At 38.5% G+C, this 22138-nt stretch overlaps 1 protein-coding gene and 1 long non-coding RNA gene across 2 annotated transcripts in view; one reads left to right on the top strand and one right to left on the bottom strand.

Annotated features, from left to right (window-relative positions):
- LOC133635269 (uncharacterized) overlaps nt 1–20844 on the top strand; it is a 42332-nt gene extending 21488 nt beyond the window's left edge. The window contains exon 3 of the long non-coding RNA XR_009822041.1: nt 20567–20844. This is a non-coding gene — a long non-coding RNA (uncharacterized LOC133635269). The remainder of the gene's footprint in view (nt 1–20566) is intronic.
- ttc22 (tetratricopeptide repeat domain 22) overlaps nt 1–21005 on the bottom strand; it is a 25766-nt gene extending 4761 nt beyond the window's left edge. The window contains exons 1-6 of the mRNA XM_062028279.1: nt 20614–21005; nt 15888–16188; nt 11226–11281; nt 11031–11146; nt 4749–4867; nt 543–704 (exon numbers count right to left, since the gene is read on the bottom strand). Coding sequence (XP_061884263.1) covers nt 543–704; nt 4749–4867; nt 11031–11146; nt 11226–11281; nt 15888–16188; nt 20614–20879 — 1020 coding nt within the window. The 5' untranslated portion in view covers nt 20880–21005. The remainder of the gene's footprint in view (nt 1–542; nt 705–4748; nt 4868–11030; nt 11147–11225; nt 11282–15887; nt 16189–20613) is intronic.
- Between the last annotated feature and the right edge of the window lie 1133 nt (nt 21006–22138).

The following is a 22138-nucleotide window of genomic DNA, read 5'->3' as shown; positions in this document are numbered from 1 at the left end:
ATATATATACACACACATATATATATATATATATATATATATATATATATATATATATATATATATATATATATATATATATATATATATATATATTTTTTTTTTTTCATCAATTGTATAGATATACATATATATTTTATTTAATCAGTTCTTGAAAATGATGTATCAATTTAGAATCTGGACAAATAAGAATTGCAATTCGAATGTCCATCCATTTTTCCACCACTTGTCCCTCTCGGTACAGATATTTATTCTTGCTTTGATTAAATTTTTTCAAATGCTGTGTTGAAATACACCTGAATTTAAGTGTCAAAACATACAGTATGTGTTCTCTTGTATTCTGAAACCCTGCAATGTAGCTACAATTGTAAAATGAGGTATTAAGCGGTATCGAAGACAGTAATGTAGTTTAAAAAAAGGAAATACATTTACACTGCTCTCAAATATAGCAATTTTCAATTCACACTTTTCCAGCTGCATATCTTGATAAGGTTGATTTGCATGAGATTGATTGCTAATATGACCCTGCTGTTGTCTCGTACCTTGGCGAGAGTACAGTAGGCCTGCCAGTTGAGCTCAGGATCTGGAAGCACATTGAGAGCCATGTTGCAGATCCCTGTGGCCATCTCATGTTTGCCCAGCAGAAAAAACAGCTTGGCCAGGAGGTTAAGGATAAATGTGTCGTCATTAGCCAACTTTATGGCCTGAAAAACACACATTAGATATTCAGTGCCTTGCAAAAGAATTCATCCCCTACTTAGCATGCCTTTTCTTACAGATGTTTATGCCTTTTGTTGCTAAAATCATTTTAATCAGATCGGCTTTTTTGACCAGCATTTTACTAAAAAAGCTCTTAATTAACATACCTAAGTGATGAGACTTTGGTCGGATGAGAAAACAGTTTTAGATGAGACGCTATGTTTAGCCAACACAAAACACAGCACATCACCACAAACACCTGAAGAATGGTGGTGGAAACATTATGTTGCAGGGCCAGTAAGCCTTGTCAAGTTAGAGGGAAACATAAATGCATAAAAATATCAGCAAATCCTGGACTATACTGTAATTTTTTTTTTTAAATGCAAGAGAAAATTTATTTAAGAACCAAAGCAAAGCTTTACAAACTTCCATCCATCTGTCCATTTTCTACTGCTTGTTCAAGGCAGTTGTTTTAGCATGGCCAAGTCAGATTCCAGATCTCAATTTTTGTGGATTTGTGGTTGATTTGTAAAGAAAAGAGCTGCTCACACCTGATCCCCAATTAACCGGTTTGAGCTACAGTGGTACAAACCCCGTTTCCATATGAGTTGGGAAATTGTGTTAGATGTAAATATAAACGGAATAAAATGATTTGCAAATTCTCTTCAACCCATATTCAATTGAATGCACTACAAAGACAACATATTTGATGTTCAAACTCATAAACTTTATTTTTTTTTTGCAAATAACAATTAACTTAGAATTTCATGGCTGCAACACGTGCCAAAGTAGTTGGGAAAGGGCATGTTCACCACTGTGTTACATGGCCTTTCCTTTTAACAACACTCAGTAAACGTTTGGGAACTGAGGAGACACATTTTTTTAAGCTTCTCAGGTGGAATTCTTTCCCATTCTTGCTTGATGTACAGCTTAAGTTGTTCAACAGTCCGGGGGTCTCCGTTGTGGTATTTTAGGCTTCATAATGTGCCACACATTTTCAATGGGAGACAGGTCTGGACTACAGGCAGGCCAGTCTAGTACCTCTTTTACTATGAAGCCACGTTGATGCAACACGTGGCTTGGCATTGTCTTGCTGAAATAAGCAGGGGCGTCCATGGTAACGTTGCTTGGATGGCAACATATGTTGCTCCAAAACCTGTATGTACCTTTCAGCATTAATGGCGCTGTTACAGATGTGTAAGTTACCCATGTCTTGGGCACTAATACACCCCCATACCATCACAGATGCTGGCTTTTCAACTTTGCGCCAATAACAATCCGGATGGTTCTTTTCCTCTTTGGTCCGGAGGACACGACGTCCACAGTTTCCAAAAACAATTTGAAATGTGGACTCGTCAGACCACAGAACACTTTTCCACTTTGTATCAGTCCATCTTAGATGAGCTCAGGCCCAGCGAAGCCGACGGCGTTTCTGGGTGTTGTTGATAAACGGTTTTCGCCTTGCATAGGAGAGTTTTAACTTTCACTTACAGATGTAGCGACCAACTGTAGTTACTGACAGTGGGTTTCTGAAGTGTTCCTGAGCCCATGTGGTGATATCCTTTACACACAGGGATCGAAGGTCACGGGTTTAGCTGCTTACGTGCAGTGATTTCTCCAGATTCTCTGAACCCTTTGATGATATTATGGACCGTAGATGGTGAAATCCCTAAATTCCTTGCAATAGCTGGTTGAGAAAGGTTTTTCTTAAACTGTTCAACAATTTGTTCATGCATTTGTTGACAAAGTGGTGACCCTCGCCCCATCCTTGTTTGTGAATGACTGAGCATTTCATGGAATCTACTTTTATACCCAATCATGGCACCCACCTGTTCCCAATTTGCCTGTTCACTTGTAGGATGTTCCAAATAAGTGTTTGATGAGCATTACTCAACTTTATTAGTATTTATTGCCACCTTTCCCAACTTCTTTGTCACGTGTTGCTGGCATAAAATTCTAAAGTTAATGATTATTTGAAAAAAAAAAAAGGTTTATCAGTTTGAACATCAAATATGTTGTCTTTGTAGCATATTCAACTGAATATGGGTTGAAAATGATTTGTAAATCATTGTATTCCGTTTATAATTACATCCAACACAATTTCCCAACCCATATGGAAACGGGGTTTGTACTTAAGTGATGAGACTTTGGTCTGATGAGAAAACAGTTTTAGATGAGACACTATGTTTAGTCAACACAAAACACAGCACATCACCACAAACACCTGAAGAATGGTGGTGGAAACATTATGTTGCAGGGCTAGTAAGCCTTGTCAAGTTAGAGGGAAACATAAATGCATAAAAATATCAGCTAATCCTGGACTATACTGTAATCTGTTTAAACACGCAAGAGAAAATTGATTTAGGAACCAAAGCAAAGCTTTACAAACTTCCATCCATCCGTCCATTTTCTACCGCTTGTTCAAGGCAATTGTTTTAGCGTGGCCAAGTCAGATTCCAGATCTCAATTTTTGTGGATTTGTGGTTGATTTGTTAAGAAAAGAGCTGCTCACGCCTGATCCCCAATTAACCGGTTTGAGCTACAGTGGGACTTCAGGATACAAGTTTTTCCTCATTCTTCAGGTTGCGAGCAAAAATTAGGGTTACAATCTTAGTTGGCATAGCGAATGCCACAGTGAACCCCATAAGAACCAACCAAAACATTCGGTCTCTCACTTGCGAGCATTAGTTTATAGCTAAAGATCGACGTAATTTAGTTAGTCCACTCAGTCTTCCGCAGGGTCTTAAAAAGTCTTAAATCTAATCATTTGAATTTAAGGCCTTAAAATGTCTTAAATTCTATCAAAATCTTTTAAAAAGGTCTCAAAAACGTTATGGGGACTGTCAAGGGAACGTTAATGAAAAAGTTTAAAATCCAGGACAGGTCCATGTCAAATGAACATGTGCCCTGATGTACAGGGATAGACTTGTACTTTTTTGTCAGTATGGATGTGAAATTAATCTTTTTTTTGATGGTCTTAAAAGAGTCTTAAAAAATCTTACATTTGTCTTGTTGAAAATAAGGAAGGAAGTGATTGTGAAGGACAATGCTGAGATGAACAAGCGGATGATATTCATTGAATTAAAAAAAAAAAATCATCACAAAAACATGGCCGAGCTTGTAGCGGACTTGGCGAGACCGTTCGGGGGTAGCGCTGCTAGTCTGCACCATACTGAAGCAGAATGAGTCTATAACACCAGCCAAAGACACTAAAATAATATCTAAATGACAGAAACTGCTGATGGTGTGTTTGACTGAGAAGTAGCTTGACGGATACCAAAGAAGTCCACTCTTCATAAAACTACTGTAGTTGTACATTTTATTATATTGTTCTTTATACAATATGTTTTATCTAAAAGTTTGTTTTTCTTTTTAAAAGGCATGTTACTTTTTTTAAAATGTGCTGTTTTTTTTGTTTGGGGGGGGGGGGTATAGCGCCGCTTACATCGATTTCAATTCACTTGAAATGCAATACGAGTTTTTTAAGGAATGTGATACATCACAGATCCAATTAAACTTGTAGTGGTACTGTATATACAGTGTTTATGATACAGTACCACTACAAGGAGGAATATGGGAACATTTCAGTATCCAGATGTGCCAGTCTGATGGAGGCGGAGCCACACAGACTCACTGCAATGATTGCAGCCAATGGTGTAGCTCCTGTACTAAATACTGACCTGAAGGGTGTGAATACTTTACCACATATGTTTTTAATATAATTGACACAAATGTATGAAAATCTGTTTTCACTTTAACATGAAATTAGCTTATTTTTGCAATTTTCTATCAAAAAATATAATTGCCCATGATTCAATTTAAAAAAAGACTAAAACATCTAATGGGGTGAATACTTTTGTAAGCACTATATTTGTGCTAGAAGCACATGCAAAGTCAAAGTTCTCTAGTCTTGCCAAAGAAAATACTCAAATTCAAAAAGTATCTTAGACAACAGAATGTTTCCACTGCCAGTTCATCATTCGTAACATTTAACGTTTAACATTAAGGTTTGTTAATACTATAATGCAACATTGCAGTTTAGAACTTACAGATCCATAGCAGGATAGAGGATCCGTGGCCGAGTAGCCACAGTCATGTACAGACATTGGCACTGCGCTGAACTCATCCTGTCTCTCCAGCATGATACCAACGTAACACCAGGAAAGAGCTGAAAACAACACGAGTAATGTTGTCACTTGAAAGACTGAATACATCTGATCAAAGTAGAAAAAAAATATTTCACCTCCTGAGACCCAGACATGGATTGTCTCTTCTTTAAGGGCAAAGTTTCACTGCCTTATTTAAAATGTATACACTTAACAAGAATAATTGTGCTGTGCAGAGGATTTCCAAAGATGTTTGCTTTATTGGGGTTGTCCAATGAACTAGAACAGCGGCTCTCAAACTTTTTTTCACCAAGTACTACCTCAGAAAACATTCGGCTTTCAAAGTACACCATAATGAGCAACATTAAAATACAATAGCATAGGAAGCATAATTATTCATTAAAACAAGGCAGAGGTTTTATTTACAGAGTACATGTAACATGTTGGCCACTGGTACTCTACACACAATTTGAACAGTACCACCGTGTTTGGATGTAGGAAAATAAAACACTGTACTTTAAAGGCCTACTGAAACCCACTACTACCGACCACGCAGTCTGATAGTTTATATATCAATGATGAAATCTTAACATTGCAACACATGCCGGGTTAACTTATAAAGTGCAATTTTAAATTTCCCGGGAAATATCCGGCTGAAAACGTCTCGTTTGATGACGTTTGCGCGTGACGTCACGGGTTGAAGCAGACATTTTGGAATAGCACGGTGGCCAGCTTAAGTTGTAATTTTTCACCACATAATTCCACATTATTCTGGACATCTGTGTTGGTGAATCTTTTGCAATTTGTTTAATGGACAATGAAGACAGCAAAGAAGAAAGCTGTAGGTGGGATCGGTGTATTAGCGGCTGGCTACAGCAACACAACCAGGAGGACTTTGAGTTGGATAGCAGACGCGCTATCCGACGTTAGCCGCCAACCGCACCGATGATCAGGTGAAGTCCTTCGTCGCGCCGTCGATCGCTGGAACGCAGGTGAGCACGGGTGGTGATGAGCAGATGAGGGCTGGCGTAGGTGTAGTGCTAATGTTTTTAGCATAGCTCTGTCGAGGTCCCGTAGCTAAGTTAGCTTCAATGGCGTCGTTAGCAACAGCATTGCTAGGCTTCGCCAAGCTGGACAGCATTAACCGTGTGGTTACAGGTCCAGGGTTTGGTTCGGTGTCTCCTGATAGTAGAAGTAAAAATAGTATTGTTGATCTTCGGTCTATCCTTCCAGTCAGGGGCATGTTTCTTCTGTTTCTATCCGCAGTTAAGCACGATGCTATCACGTTAGCTCCGAAGCTAAAGTGCTTCACCGATGTATTGTCGTGGAGATAAAAGTCACTGTGAATGTCCATTTCGCGTTCTCGACTCTCATTTTCAAGAGGATATAGTATCCGAGGTGGTTTAAAATATAAATCCGTGATCCACAATAGAAAAAGGAGAAAGTGTGGAATCCAATGAGCCCTTGTACCTAAGTTACGGTCAGAGCGAAAAAAGATACACCCTGCACTGCACTCTAATCCTTCACTGTCACTTTCCTCATCCACAAATCTTTCATCCTCGCTCAAATTAATGGGGTAATCGTCGCTTTCTCGGTCCGAATCGCTCTCGCTGCTGGTGTAAACAATGTGCAGATGTGAGGAGCTCTTCAACCTGTGACGTCACGCTACTTCCGGTACAGGCAAGGCTTTTTTATCAGCGACCAAAAGTTGCAAACTTTATCGTCGATGTTCTCTACTAAATCCTTTCAGCAAAAATATGGCAATATCGCGAAATGATCAAGTATGACACATAGAATGGATCTGCTATCCCCGTTTAAATAAGAAAATCTCATTTCAGTAGGCCTTTAATCAAGTGATTCTGTGGCCTACTACTAGTGGCACGTGCACCACAGTTTGACAATTACTAAACTAGAAGATATGTCGTCCCAATATGACATACCAGCATGAATTACTTCATTACCAAATTCTCCGGACTATAAGCTGCACCGATATATAAGCCGCAACCACTAAATGTTATAAGAAAAAACATTTTTTTCATATATTAGCTGCATTGGACTATAAGCCCCAAATATATACCTGTATGTTGTGAAATGAGATATTTATATAGAAAGATTTTGTAATGTTTATTTACATACCTAATTGTTTCCAAACTGCCTAATACTGCAGTAAAATGGCTGATCAAACAAAATGTCTTTATTCATCCTTTATGAGATGAGTAAGATTTTTCTCCTTTCTTAATAAGGTACAAGATATGTATTGGGAGTCATCTTCCTTGTACTTTGTAAACACTTTGAGTTTGAAGACTTTCTTAAAGTGGATGATTTTAGTACATTGTTTTATTTCTTTGCTTAATTCACTCCATGATTTAGCCGTTAACAAAGGGTTTAAAGTCGGCGGGAAAAAAGTAACGGCTATTAGTCTGGGAAATATGGTAATAATATCCAGTTCTTTACTTTAGTCACTATTCAATAGATAAAGGTGGTTTTGGTAACAAACTGTAATTTTTAGGCTATTGAAAACAACACAAGTCTTCTTTAGTTGACAACCGTCCCTGGAAAAACTTAATCGTACTGTATTTAGAAACAAAAGTACACATCGCTTATTAATAATAATAATGATGATGATGGATTCGATTTATATAGCACTTTTTTAGACACTCAAAGTGCTTCACAGAGAAGTGAGAACCAATTATCCCTTAACTCCACAGTCACACTTTGTAGCCACAGCTGCCCTGGGGTAGACTGACAGAAGCGTGGCTGCCAATTTGTGCCTAAGACCGACCACCACCTTTTCACTTTCATACACCAGTGTGGGCGGCGCTAGGGGCAAGGGTGAATTGTCTTGCCCAAGGACACAACAGCAGTGAGTTGGATGGCAGAAGCGGGGCTCGAACCTGGAACAAGTTGCTGGCATTGCCAGTCCAACCACAGCGCCCCATGTTAAATTGTATTGAACTGAAAAGGGACACACTTTGTCCTGTATTACCGGGAGAATCAAAAATAGTCTGTAAAAATCAGGCTGACATTAACTAGCTAGCTGCGTTCTGGTGTTTGGACTTCAAACCAGACTTATTAAGGTAGTGACATTTTCGGTCTGATTTACTAAAGGTTTGTAAAGTTGATAGCACATGCAAAGCTGATCTACTAAACTTGTGCAAGGTGGATTGTGTCTGTCAGATTAAGGAGCGCAATCCGTTTTGTGTCTCGGTCTTCATGAATATGCAGAATATATGCTGATCATCAAAACACCCACAATACTGTGAGGAGAAGATGCAACATATTATACAGCCTGCACAATGCGATTTATCAACAATCATCACCATTTGTCGTTCACTATTTTTTGCGGCTTTATTCAGGACGTCCTAAAAGTAAGCGCAAACTGACACAGTAACGCACACGGCTGTGAGAAAGAAGGTGATTGTACTGCACAGATAGATGATGTACAGAGAATCCTCCATCATATGTGTCTGTGTCAACACATTCGAAGCGTCAGAAATTCAAAATATTAGACACATCGTCTATTTAGCAATATAATTTTATAATTTTATAGGTGCATGCTATATGACTTACAGTAAGGAGCTGATTAAAACAAATTCAATGTATGCGTTTTGGTGTGCAAGTGTGTTTTTCTTATGGCATTCGTTTTTTTGCACAGAATATATATTAACATATAACCTATATGGAAAAAAAAACTTTTTGAAGTATGCATTTTTTGTGTCTTGAGCACATAAAGTGTAGCCTCTCTTTGAAGAGCGCATCTGCAGCGCAAACAAAAAAAAAGTAGGTTTGATTGTAGATTCACCAAAGGACAGCTTAAAAAAATGCCCATAAAAAGTGGTACATGTCTCTTGCTTGTTTGAAAACATAGCAAAATGCGACAGGTAGGGGCATGATGTGCAGTAAATGAAGGAGTGTCTCTATGATAGGGCTGGACAACTATGACAAATAATAATCACAATTATTTTAATTGATATTGTAATCACGATTATTTACACGATTATTCATTAATTTGAAACATTAGTATTTATTGTACCACCAAAACTGAACTTTAAATATAGTTAAAAATTAGTAACGAAAAAACCACAATTAAAATAATAACAGTAATAAAAATACATTCATTCATCCATCCATTTTCTACCGCTTATTCCCAAATAACAATAATATAATAAAAATTAAGTTTTTATGTTTTAATTGGTTTTAATTCTGTTTGTCATCTTTACACTTATTTTACCACCAATGAGAGTGCGCTTTTTGTGTCAAATAAAATTGTATAAATGTTTCTAAAGGCCTACTGAAATGAATTTTTTTTATTTAAACAGGGATAGCAGATCCATTCTATGTGTCATACTTGATCATTTCGCGATATTGCCATATTTTTGCTGAAAGAATTTAGTAGAGAACATCGACGATAAAGTTCGCAACTTTTGGTCGCTGATAAAAAAGCCTTGCCTGTACCGGAAGTAGCGTGACGTCGCAGGTTGAAGGGCTCCTCACATTTCCCCATTGTTTACACCAGCAGCGAGAGCGATTCGGACCGAGAAAGGGACGATTACCCCATTAATTTGAGTGAGGATGAAAGATTCGTGGATGAGGAACGTGAGAGTGAAGGACTAGAGTGCAGTGCAGGACGCATCTTTTTTTCGCTCTGACCGTAACTCAGGTACAAGCTGGCTCATTGGATTCCACACTTTGTCCTTTTTCTATTGTGGATCACGGATGTGTATTTTAAACTACCTCGGATACTATATCCTCTCCAAATGTGCCTTTGTAAGGTAGTGACATTTTTTTGGGAAAAAAAACAACAACAAAGCGGCAATAACTATTTATGTGTTGCCAACTGTCCCTTGAAAGACAAAATCGTCTTGTATTTAAAAACTAAAGTGCACGTCCCTTATTAAACTGTAAAGGGATACACTTTATTATTAGTATTACTTTATTATCACAGTATTACAGTGAAAATCAAAATAGTTTGTAAAAATGATTTTGACTTGTATAGATATAAAGATATCTAAACAGCTTCTGTTGTTTTGACACCAAATGTGACTTTTTTTTATGTAGAGACCTTTTGTCTAAAAATAGCAAGAAGCATAACAAACATTTGCTTAAATATAACTATAAAAATTATTGCAATTATTTAAAAAAAACAAAAAAACAGTTTAATCACACTTTTGAATTTGGATGAATCACAATAGATCACAGTTACTACAAAAGTGTAGTTTGATTCATCTGTTGTAGTTTTGTTGACAACATACTCTGCCAGCGTTGCGATGTACTAACAGCGACTTCAGGAGAAAGTTTGGCTTTTAGATGGTATTTTAAAACCTATATGTATTTTAAAGCAAAATGTTCCACCAGTTGAAGTCTCCTACTGTAACTCATCTTTGCAGTGATATTTGCATTGGCTTGATTATTGACTCTATAACAACACGCAACACCTTTTTCGCTAAAGGAGCAAAAAGTGAATTATATTTATACTGTATCGCGCTTTTCTCTAGTGACTCAAACCGCTTTATAAAGTGAAACACATTATCTAAGTTACATTTAAACCAGTGCGAGTGGCACTGGCAGCAGGTGGGTAAATGATCTTGCCATAGGCAAAACGGCAGAGACTAGGATGGCGGAAGCGGGGATAAAACCTGGAACCCTCAAGTTGCTGGCACGGCCGCTCTAAAAGCCGAGCCACGCCGCCCTAATTATTGTGCAGTCCAAACAAAATGTGTGATTAATCAGTGTATATGGGGTATTTGTTATGATTAATCACATGTGTTAACACGTTAAATTTGACAGCCTTAATAAAAATAATTTCACATAAATAAAAAAAGCCCTTATTCCTTATTTAATTTTCAGTGAGTTAGCAGCCTTACTCTGTAGTTTGATTACTTTCAACAACATTCTCGACACAACAAATGCAGTAAAGTGCAAAAATGCATGTGTGGAACAAAGCAGAAAAATACATTTTGCAGTATCAATTATAATATTACTGAAACAGGGTGACATAAAAGGTTGATTGTAAAGATTAAATGTAAAAATGTTGGCAAGTCGAGCTATAAATGTCTTTACATTGTAAATCATTTCTGGTTGTTTTGTATAAAACATACTGTATCTTGTTCCTGATAGATGAAAGAATTATTCAGTTGTCACCAGATATCATTGTTCAGGGCAAAAGAAAACTTTTATTTTTCTTGGTCTCAGGAGGGTATATTTTACAAATAATTAACAATTTACCTTTCTGTTGTGTTTTCTCTGATTCAAGTGTTTGTCTGAGAAGTCTTAGTCCCTTATTATAGTGAGAAAGTCTGAAGTATTCTGAGTTCTCTTCAGTCTTGACTATGTCGTCCAGTCTGTGGGGAGAGAAAAACAAACTAATTAGCCTAATACCATGATCATTTTTTTTTAAATATAATCATATTAGTTGTATACCTTATATAAATGGTTGCCATCTTGAAGTACCAGCTTCTTTTTTCCTCTATTGGTATCTAAAAAAAACAGATTAATGATTAATCTCGGCACGCAAAAATTACTGTTACTCTTTTTTCTGCATTTTAATATACTATGGATATTCATATTCTGGACAAATTAAAATGAAATGATTAATATTTAAAACGCAATTATAAAAATGATTCACCTTTTTTGTTGTTTTAATTTGTTGCACAAACTTGAGATAATTAACTATAAATGTAAAACATTAGGTATGCCTGAAACAGTATGAATGATTTTGGACATGGTATGTTAAAAATAATGAAAATTGCATCCATCATATGTCTTTTGACACATTTTTGTGAAATTTCTTAACAAATTCCAATTCATCAAATACAAATTTTAACTTAAAAAATTGCAGCGTGTGAATAATTTTGGGATTCATTTGAGCAGTGATGTACCGTCTGCTGGCCTAACATAAATCATGATCATAAATTAGCGAGCAATTTATATAACGCTTTCCTCTAGTGACTCAAAGCGCTTTACACAGTGAAACTACATTTTAAACCAGTGTGAGTGGTACTGGGACCAAGTGGGTAAAGCCGGAATCAAACCTGAAACATTCAAGTTACGCAGCCCCAAATAAATAAAAGTTAATTTTATTTTAAATTTATTTTTCATAGATGTATAAAAGTATTCATCATATTCTCTTCACGTCATATTAGGCTGCAGTGTTGTTTGTTTTTACGATAGAGCTTTAATCCAATCAGAATTCAGCTAGTTTGTTTCCAGCGTTGTATGAATTGTGCCAGAGGCCTTCTAAATCAACATTAGTGGCGGCTGTGCAATGTAAACGAATGCAGGATATTCAGTTGATAGACAGCCGATCAGATCAAGAGTTGTTGACAGTAGCCCATCTAGCCTTACGTTAAACGTGACTGTGATTGGATACTCACTTGTCACTCCCAAGTGAGTATCCAATCACAAGTTGTGGTTCGCAGAGGCAAGGCAACTTTATTTATATAGCACGTTTACAACAATTAAAAAATTGGACCAAAGTGCTTTACAGGTTAAAAAGCATAGAGCAAAAAACAAAGAACATAAACAATGCATAAGCTAAACAAGATAGTGCAAAAGAAATACGGTGAAATGGTCCGGATAAAAAGTACAAATGAAAGATAAAAATAATAAAAGTGCAACAAATTGAAAAGAACTAAAGCGAAGGGTGGGGGGGGTGGACGAGAAATGGTGACCTAGTGGGTGGGCTCAGTTTAGGTCAGGGGTCGGCAACCCGCGGCTCCGGAGCCGCATGCGGCTCTTTGACCACTCTGATGCAGCTCAGCTGCATACTTGCCGACCCCCCCCCCCCCCCGCATAGTTGTAACGTAACAGTGTTAAAGTTGTTTTATACGGCTACCGTCAGTGTAAGCTGTGTGGCTGCTGACCTAGTACGCCTTGCTGTCACTTACGTGAGCAAGCTGAAGCTGCATTCTAAATGTGGTCGAGCAGGCACACTGTTTGGGCAGGCTGTAGAGGGCGCCAAAAGCAGTGCCATCATGCCCTGATATTCGGGAGTCTCCCGGAAATAATGAGAGGGTTGGCAAGTATGACGCTATCAAGCGCCATTCATTCAAAACTCGCGGGCCGCACTAACATCATATTTCCATATTAAAGTGCGTGCCGGTGCGTGTGTCTGGGACCCCTGGTTAACATAGCACAAAGCAATTTAAGCTTTGTATGCGGTGTTTTTCATTTTAAATTTTAAAAGTTTTTTTGTGGCTCCCATTATTTTCTTTAATTTGTGAAACTTGCCAAAATGGCTCTTTGAGTGGTAAAGGTTGCCGACCTCTGGTTTAGGTTAAAGGCCAGCCAGAAGAGGCAGAAAGTGGCACCGAAGCTAGCAGAATATCACCGGAACCAAAGAAGAAGAGCATTCATTGATTAAGTGGCAGATATATATTTGTAAGGCCATTTTCAAGAAGGATATTTAAAGAGATACTACATCTTTTGAGACGAGGTTGGCCGACCCCCGAAGCTAGCTAAGTTGTCCCAGCTGGTGAAATGATTTGTACGCAACTTCCACTCGAATTAACCAACTACGAGCAGTACCACTGGCTTATACGGCGTCGGATAGGTGCTACAAATTGTGAGTTTAAATATTTTATTTCTTAATTTTTTCACGTTTAATTTGTTTTTGGCACTTTTTTTTTAAGTTTTGACAGTACCACATAAGGTATGTTTTAATTGCTGATGCAGGTTTATTGACTTTTAATTGCGCCGAAAAATAGCCAGTTTTGTACACTGTTGAGGTGATTCAATGGACAGTACCGTATTTTTCGGAGTATAAGCCGCACCGGCCGAAAATGCATAATAAAGAAGAAAAAAACATATAAGTCGCACTGGAGTATAAGTTGCATTTTTTGGGGAAATGTATTTGATAAAACCCAACACCAAGAATAGACATTTGAAAGGCATTTAAAATATATAAAGAATAGTGAACAACAGGCTGAATAAGTGTACGTTATATGACTCATAAATAACCAACTGAGAACGTGCCTGGTATGTTAAAGGCCTACTGAAAGGAAATTGTTTTATTTAAACGGGGACAGCAGATCCATTCTATGTGTCATACTTGATCATTTCGCGATATTGCCATATTTTTGCTGAAAGGATTTACGACAACGACGATAAAGTTCGCAACTTTTGGTCTCTGATAAAAAAAAAAGCCTTGCCCCTACCGGAAGTAGCGTGACGTAGTCAGTTGTTCACCTCCTCATATTTTCCTATTGTTTTCAACGCAGCTAGAGCGATTCGGACCGAGAAAGCGACGATTACCCATTAATTTGAGCGAGGATGAAAGATTCGTGGATGAGGAACGTTAGAGTGACGGACTAGAATGCAGTGAAAGACATATCTTTTTTCGCTCTGACCGTAACTTAGGTACAAGCTGGCTCATTGGATTCCACACTCTCTCCTTTTTCTATTGTGGATCACGGATTTGTATTTTAAACCACCTCGGATACTATATCCTCTTGAAAATGAGAGTCGAGAACGCGAAATGGACATTCACAGTGACTTTTATCTCCACAACAATACATCGGCGAAGCTCTTTAGCTACTGAGCTAACGTGATAGCATCTGGCTCAAATGCAGATAGAAACAAAATAAATAAATCCCTGACTGGAAGGATAGACAGAAGATGAACAATACTATTAAACCATGTACATGTAACTACAACGGTTAATAATTCTCAGCCTGGCAAAGCTTAACAATGCTGTTGCTAACGACGCTGAAGCTAACTTAGCAACTTAGCAACCGGACCTCACAGAGCTATGATAAAAACATTAGCGCTCCACCTACGCCAGCCCAGCCCTTATCTGCTCATCAACACCCGTGTTCACCTGCGTTCCAGCGATCGACGCGCGACGAAGGACTTCACCCGATCACAGATGCGGTGGCGGCTAGCATCGGTTGGTGGCTAGCATCAGCTAGCGCGTCTGCTATCCAAGTAAGTCCTCTTGTTGTGTTGCTACAGCCAGCCGCTAATACACCGATCCCACCTACAACTTTCTTCTTTGCAATCTCCATTGTTCATTAAACAAATTGCAAAAGATTCACCAACACAGATTTCCAGAATACTGTGGAATTATGAAATGAAAACAGAGCTTTTTGTATTGGCCTCAATGGGGAGCCATACCTCTGTTCTACTGGCTACGTCACGCGCATACGTCATATCCAAAGGAGTTTTTCAACCGGAAGTTTAGCGGGAAATTTAAATTGCACTTTATAAGTTAACCCGGCCATATTGGCATGTGTTGCAATGTTAAGATTTCATCATTGATATATAAACTATCAGACTGCGTGGTCCGGTAGTAGTGGGTTTCAGTAGGCCTTTAACGTAACATATTATGGTAAGAGTCATTCAAATAACTATAACATATAGAACATGCTATACGTTTACCAAACAATCTGTCACTCCTAATCGCTAAATCCGACGAAATCTTATACGTCTAGTCTCTTACGTGAATGAGCTAAATAATATTATTTGATATTTTACGGTAATGTGTTAATAATTTCACACATAAGTCGCTCCTGAGTATAAGTCGCCCCCCCCCTGGCCAAACTATGAAAAAAACTGCGACTTATAGTCCGAAAAATACAGTAGTGCGCAAGTGTATTTCTGTATCGTATTTTTTCCAGCCGTGGTGACATAAATTACGGTGTTTTGAGTGGTATTTATTGAAGTCGGACCAAGTAGGACATCACTTAAGGCTAAGTGGGAAATACACGGCCCGCCACTGCATTTGAGTAATGTAGTAACCAAATCTGTTTTGTTTCAAAGCCGGTGCCTACTACTACAGTAGGGAAGGGATTCATATGGCCCCATGGGTGGATCTTGTGTGGGAGGAAGGTTGGAAGGGGAATCATCTTGCAATGCTAAAAATGGTGGAAATGCCACTCTACATAGCAACTGACGCTGTGGTCAAAGTTTGAATTGCCACTAAACACATTTGAAATAATCAACACTCTACTGCCGTCTAGCGGTTTAAATGGATAGTGCACGCCCACAATTTGTCTTGTTTCATGTGTCAGGTAAACTGCAATGAATGGTGCCGGATGAATCCCCTTCCTACTACTAGTTCAGAGGTCCATATTTCCACCTCACCAAATGACCACCATAGTCCAGTGCTCTGTTAAACAGCATCAGGGCTGCACTAAGTCTCTCCCTCAAGTCCTCGTCTTTCTCCAGCTCCACGTCGTAGGGATGAACGTAGGCCTGTTCGGCCAGGCAGCGGGCCGCCATTTGCCTGGTGTCCTCTTTGGTGGTCTCTCCGCCTTCTAAGCCCATAAGCTGGGATACCTTCTCCATGCATTCCCCAGAATCCAGCTCTCTCCCCAGCTTGTCGTACACGTAGCCCAGGTTGGCCCAAGCGTTGAGATTTCCCGGGTCTTCTTTACAAATGCCTCTGAAAAGCCAGGATATACGTACAAAGATTAACAGTTGAGAACAGTCCTGGATTGCATTGTAAGAAATTGTATGAATACCAAGTTAATGTCTTAATCAGCCTACTTTTTACAGATACTACTCTTTTTGTACCCAAAACATTAAAAAATAATAATAATTCTATGTTCTTCAGGAGTTACAAACATTACAATAGCTGAATTTAAGTCTAAGACTAGATCTGACCAGTCTATGAGCTTGAACTGATGAAGCCTACTTGGATTAGCGTTTAGATTGCCTTCTTGTCTGCTTTTTGCGTTTTCTTACTTGGTGTGTAAGATGTCTTGTCCTTCAGAGATAATGATGCGTGGAAGACATGGAGTTTATTTGCCACAATTGGAGGTGATGATTAATAATTAGGTGAGTGGCTGCATACTGTGTATGGACATACTGTGGCCTCTGCCAGCCAGGGGGTCCAAAAATAGATAAGAATTCAGCCGGAGGGGATTGGCTTCTGTGATCAGCAATGAAAGGCATGATCAGCAATACTAATCAGCGGCCAATCAACTGGAGCATCTCTAATTGAGTTTCTTTATTTGATAAATGTAGGGTTGTACGGTATACCGGTATTAGTATAGTACCGCGAATCATGATCGGTACTATACTGCCTCTGAAAAGTACCGGTCCGCCACCCCCCCCCCCCCCCCCCCCCCCCCGCGCCTCTGTTATCGTCACGTCGTGTCATTGCTGGTTTACGAGTAGACGAGCATGTTCGGCAACACACAATCACGGAGTACTTACAAGCAGACACAGTGTGTAGACAGAAAAGGGAGAACGGACGCATTTTGGCTTAAAAACTAACGATAAAGGTGAAGTTATAACACTGAAACGCCCACCGGAAGAGGTGCTTTAAGACATGGCTAGCTAGCTAGCGGCTAAAGTCCAGCCCCAGTCGGCAGTGTTTTAGCTACTTCTAAATCACTAATCCTTCTCTCCATGGCGACAAATAAAGTAAGTTTCTTACAAGTATCATCCCTGCAGGACGAGGAATAGCTAATAGCTAAACATGCTTCACTACACACCGTAGCTCACCGGCGTCAAAATGTAAACAAACGCCATTGGTGGACTTACACCTAACATCCACTGTAGTTATACCAAGTACAGGAGCGTATCTGGTCGATACTACTATTATTACGTCGATATTTTTTGGCATCACCACATCTTCTTTCGTTTTTTTTAATGTATATTATGTTTATAAACTCAGGAAATATGTCCCTGGACACATGAGAACTTTGAATATGAACAATGTATGATCCTGTAACTACTTGGTATCGGATTGATACCCAAATTTGTGGTATCTTCCAAAACTAATGTAAAGTATCAAATAACAGAAGAATAAATGATTATTATATTTTAACAGAAGTGTAGATAGAACATGTTTAGAGAGAAAGTAAGCAGATATTAACAATAAATGAACAAGTAGATTAATAATTAATTTTCTACCACTTGTCCTTAATAATTTTGACAAAATATTAGAATATGTTACTGCATATGTCAGCAGCTAAATTAGGAGCCTTTGTTTGTTTACTTACTACTAAAAGACAAGTTGTCTTGCATGTTCACTATTTTATTTAAGGACAAACTTGCAATAAGAAACATATGTTTAATGTACCCTAAGGTTTTTTGTTAAAATAAAGCCAATAATGCAATTTTTTGTGGTTCCCTTTATTTAGAAAAGTACCGAAGAGTATCGAAATAATTTTGGTACCGGTAACAAAATATTGGTATCAGGACCACACTAGATAAATGCCAAGTGGTTTGCATATAGGCCATGTAGTCGGAGAAGATCTTGGTTCGAATCTCCATTCGTGGAGTTAGCATGATCTCCCCGCATGTGTGGGTTTTCCCCTGGTACTCTGGCTTTCCCCCACTTTTCAAAAATATACATGTTAGGTTAATTGAAGACTCTGAATTGTCAATAGGTATGAACATGAGTGGGAATGGTTGGTTGTCTATATGTGCCCTGCGATTGGCTGGCGACCAGCCAATGGTGTAGTCCGCCTCTCGCCCAAAGTCAACTGGGATAGGCTTCAGCTAACCCGTGACCTTAGTTAGGATAAGCGGTATAGAAAATGGATGGACAAATGCCATTAGGGCTGCACGATGAATCGACATCAAGGATTTAATTTGTGAGATTACCTAACCGCTGAGGTTGTTTTTTTTTATCTCCGCCGTCACCTGAATTTGAGTAGCAGACATGTTCGCCAATCAGAAATTTTGAGCGTCACATTTATTTGTCTCTCGCTTCAAACGGGGGGAAAATACATCTCACTTTGTGTATCGCTCTCAGCACCTGAGCATGTTTGTTTAACCGTAGAATTAACTGAACGCAGTGAGCCCTCTTTTCAGTCATCCACAATTTTTGTGTCGTTGGGCGGAGAGCATAGACAGACAGCCTCCCTACTCGCTACCCTACCAGTGAAAAGTGCCGCAAAGTAACAAAAAATAGGAGGACAAAAATATGATTACAAAGCCAAATGTCCCATTGTGATAATATTTCAGCTTCAAATTAGATGGGGAATACACGCCCATCAACATGGACGAACAAGCGAGAATGCTGTGATCACGTATTGCAATAAACAACCTCATTTTTCCAACGGAGGAAAAAAAATGTACTTCAAGATGTTCAATTATATTTTTTGATTACATAAATGAGATTCCATTAAAAAAAAAGTGTTTGTTTATTTATTTAGGATAACAAAACGTTTACCTTCCAATTACAGTACAATGGTAAACTATTCTACAGTAATGAGAAATATCAATGTATAGCCTTTTAAATGTTTACTTGCACTGTATTAAAATGTATGATTAAAATAAAGTATATTAAACTATAAACACTTTATAGCTTTTATTGATTATTTCTTCAGTGTAAGAGTATCATGTCGACAATTATTTTTGAAAGGAAATGATTGCATTTTTTTCTAATACCGTGTCACTTAAATATTTTCTGTTACACCCCCGCCTTAGGAAGAAGAAAATATTGCGCCTCCCTCCACTCTCCATTGTGACTATAAATAGTATAATTTGTCTGTAAAATTGTTGTAACTATACCTCTGTATGACATTGTAAGTCTATTAACATTAAAAGAAACAACACACCGGTCTTTCCTTGTTTCGCACCGTGGTTACAGTGAAGCCAAGTGCTACATACGCTTCATCATATTCTGGTATGGCAAAAAAAACATGTTCCGGGAGATCACACGCACCCCCCCAGCATCCCACCGCGACCCCCCTTGGGGGGCCCGCCACACTATTTGAGAAGGACTGTTCTAATATGTGGCACCTTGAGAGAAGAATATGTTGGTTGACAGTATAAAAGTAACATGTCTTCCTTTACTCGTTATTTTTGCAGTTTTGTGCATTTTTTAGTATAAATATAAAAATTGCAAATCGAAAACGCAATTGCAATGCCAAAGCCCTTTTCCACTGTGGTTTATTTCCCTTTTAGCTTGTTCTCTTCAGGGGTTGCCATGGCAAGTCAATCCCTACAATTGAACCTACACCCTCTGTCATTGGGCTTATGCCATTGGGATCAGATATGTGATGTCATGTTTCGTGAAAAATGTAAATAACCAAATATATCTCCTTGGCCTACAAAAGCTACTTGTAAAATTTAACGACTGACTTAGAAGGGACTTTATCTTAAAAGACACAATTCTACTATATGTTTCACCAAATGTAATTCAATAATTTTTAATTGCTGATCATCAAGTTCACTCACGACTGTATGTCCAAGAAATAACCAGTGCTTTAAATCTATGTTTCATTGGGAGTGCAGTTTATAAGCCCCAATTCCAACCCTTGATGCTGAGTGTCAAACAGGGAGGGAATGGGTCCCATTTTTATAGTCTTTGGTATCACTCGGCCGGGGTTTGAACTCACGACCTACTTGGTTGCACTTGGAGAGCCAAGTGTTTTCTGAGGTGGTACTTGGCGTAAACAGTTAGAGAACCCCTGATCTAGACCACAAGAAAGTGTGTTAAATGTAGATTATAATCATCAGGTCCTCTTTAAATAAACAGGACAAGAGAAATGCGTGGGCCCTGTCCCAGCATTCTTCTTTAAACAGGTGCTGTTTCTTTTTGTTGGCCCCGGTGCTACATAAAGGGCGGAATATTGGCATAACAAGAATAAAGGAAAGCTCAACTGAGATCAGTGCACAACAGCCAGCTGCTTCAACCTTGACTAAACACTAAACGCAAACGTGGCTGAGGTGTCATGTTACAATATGGCCCCTGGTCTCACCTGGGGAAATTAATATTAACTAAATAAAACCCAACCCAACAAGGACATCAGCTAAATTCCCAAATTCCTACTTTTAACACACTGCTGTGTCTGGACCAGTCTTTCAGAGTGGTTATGCTGCAGAAAACCTGACCATGATTGAGCACCTGAATATCTCCTCGGCCATTTCAAAGTGGTCTTGGTGAAAAGCCAGCAGGCCAAGAAGATTGCGAACGGCATACTGTAAGTATCCAGCTTCAGCCTCCAGCTCCCCCCTGAGACTCTCCTGTTTCAGGTAAGTGTCTCTGTGCCTCAGTTTTACCGGTCCAGGAGGATCGCAGTTGAGGTTTAAGTCCAGGTGAAAGTGACCAGGGATGTATTCCATATCTTCCATTAGAGATTCAATGTCCTTTGTGTTATTATGTGCCTCCATTGCCTTCTCCGACTCCTCCTCCAATCTTCCTACATAGGCTTTGCTACAAAAATAAGGCAGAATAGAGTCGGACGGAGGAGTACAATCCAGGCGTTACGTATGTTGGCACTGAATGGTGCAAAATAAAGGCAGCAATCCTGCTCAGGTCACACTTGAGTGTATTTTGACATGATTCACTGCCTGGTGCAGACCGGTTGAACAGGTTTGGCCAGGGAGTGACCAGGAAGCACCACAAGGGAAGTTGCGTTAAGCAACAATCAACCTCCCTTTTAAAAATGTAACATGCATTTTCTAAGCATTCATGCACACAGTTTTATCGGTGGTCTGTTATTAAGTAATGAAAAATTTGAGACATTTTTGAGGTCTCTAGTCTGTGAAATTAACAGCTGAACTGCAGCATTCCACAAAGTTTATTCTGCCCGACACATTATTTATGCTGTGATATTTGTTTTAGATGTCTGCCTGTGTCAGATGTAGTTAGTTGAAGAATGTGAGCCGATGATGCAACAAGTTGGAATGTAGGACTTATTTGTCTTATGAGATGGCAACAAAAGTACAAGAAAGCATGACAGCAATGTGCATTCTTAAAATTAAAACATATCTGACTATTCTTTGCAAAGAGTCTGAAAATATTCACTATCTAACGTTATACTCACCTGCCACAATAATGTGTCAGAAAAATTCCTTTACTGACAGACAGTACTTGGCCGTGTGTTTTAAGTTGCATAGTAGAACTACGACTGTCAATTGATGAAAATATATATATATATTTTATTTATTTTTTTATATTAAACAACACCAAGAAATATGTGCTTAGTAAAGTTTAAGAAATGTAGATGGAACCACATTACAGCAGAAAGTAAGCAGCTACTAACAGGAAATGAACAAGTCGATAAATAGGAGTCTAGAAAAAGGATAACAACTGTTGGTGTGTCTGCATTGTCACAGTCAGTACATTAAGATTAAAGATTAAGATTAAAGTACCAATGATTGTCATGACACGCAAGAGGGCGGATCGATCCTTAAACTGGTGCTGTTGATACTTAGAGAATTGTATTGTATTGATGTATTGTAAGTATTTATTTCAGACATATTTAAAAAAGAAGAGACAAAACAACAACAACAACAAACAGTTAAAGTAAAAATAATAACAACATAGTAATCATGTATAAAGTTACAATGATTACATCACATGTTTACAGTTTCACATTCTAACTCTAATAAGGCTGAAACGACGCGTCGACGTAGTCGACGTCATC

Source organism: Entelurus aequoreus, linkage group LG19, assembly GCF_033978785.1.
Source record: "Entelurus aequoreus isolate RoL-2023_Sb linkage group LG19, RoL_Eaeq_v1.1, whole genome shotgun sequence".
Lineage (NCBI taxonomy): Eukaryota > Metazoa > Chordata > Actinopteri > Syngnathiformes > Syngnathidae > Entelurus > Entelurus aequoreus.
The sequence above is the reverse complement of the archived record's forward strand: the minus strand, read 5'-3'. Positions and strand labels throughout refer to the sequence as shown.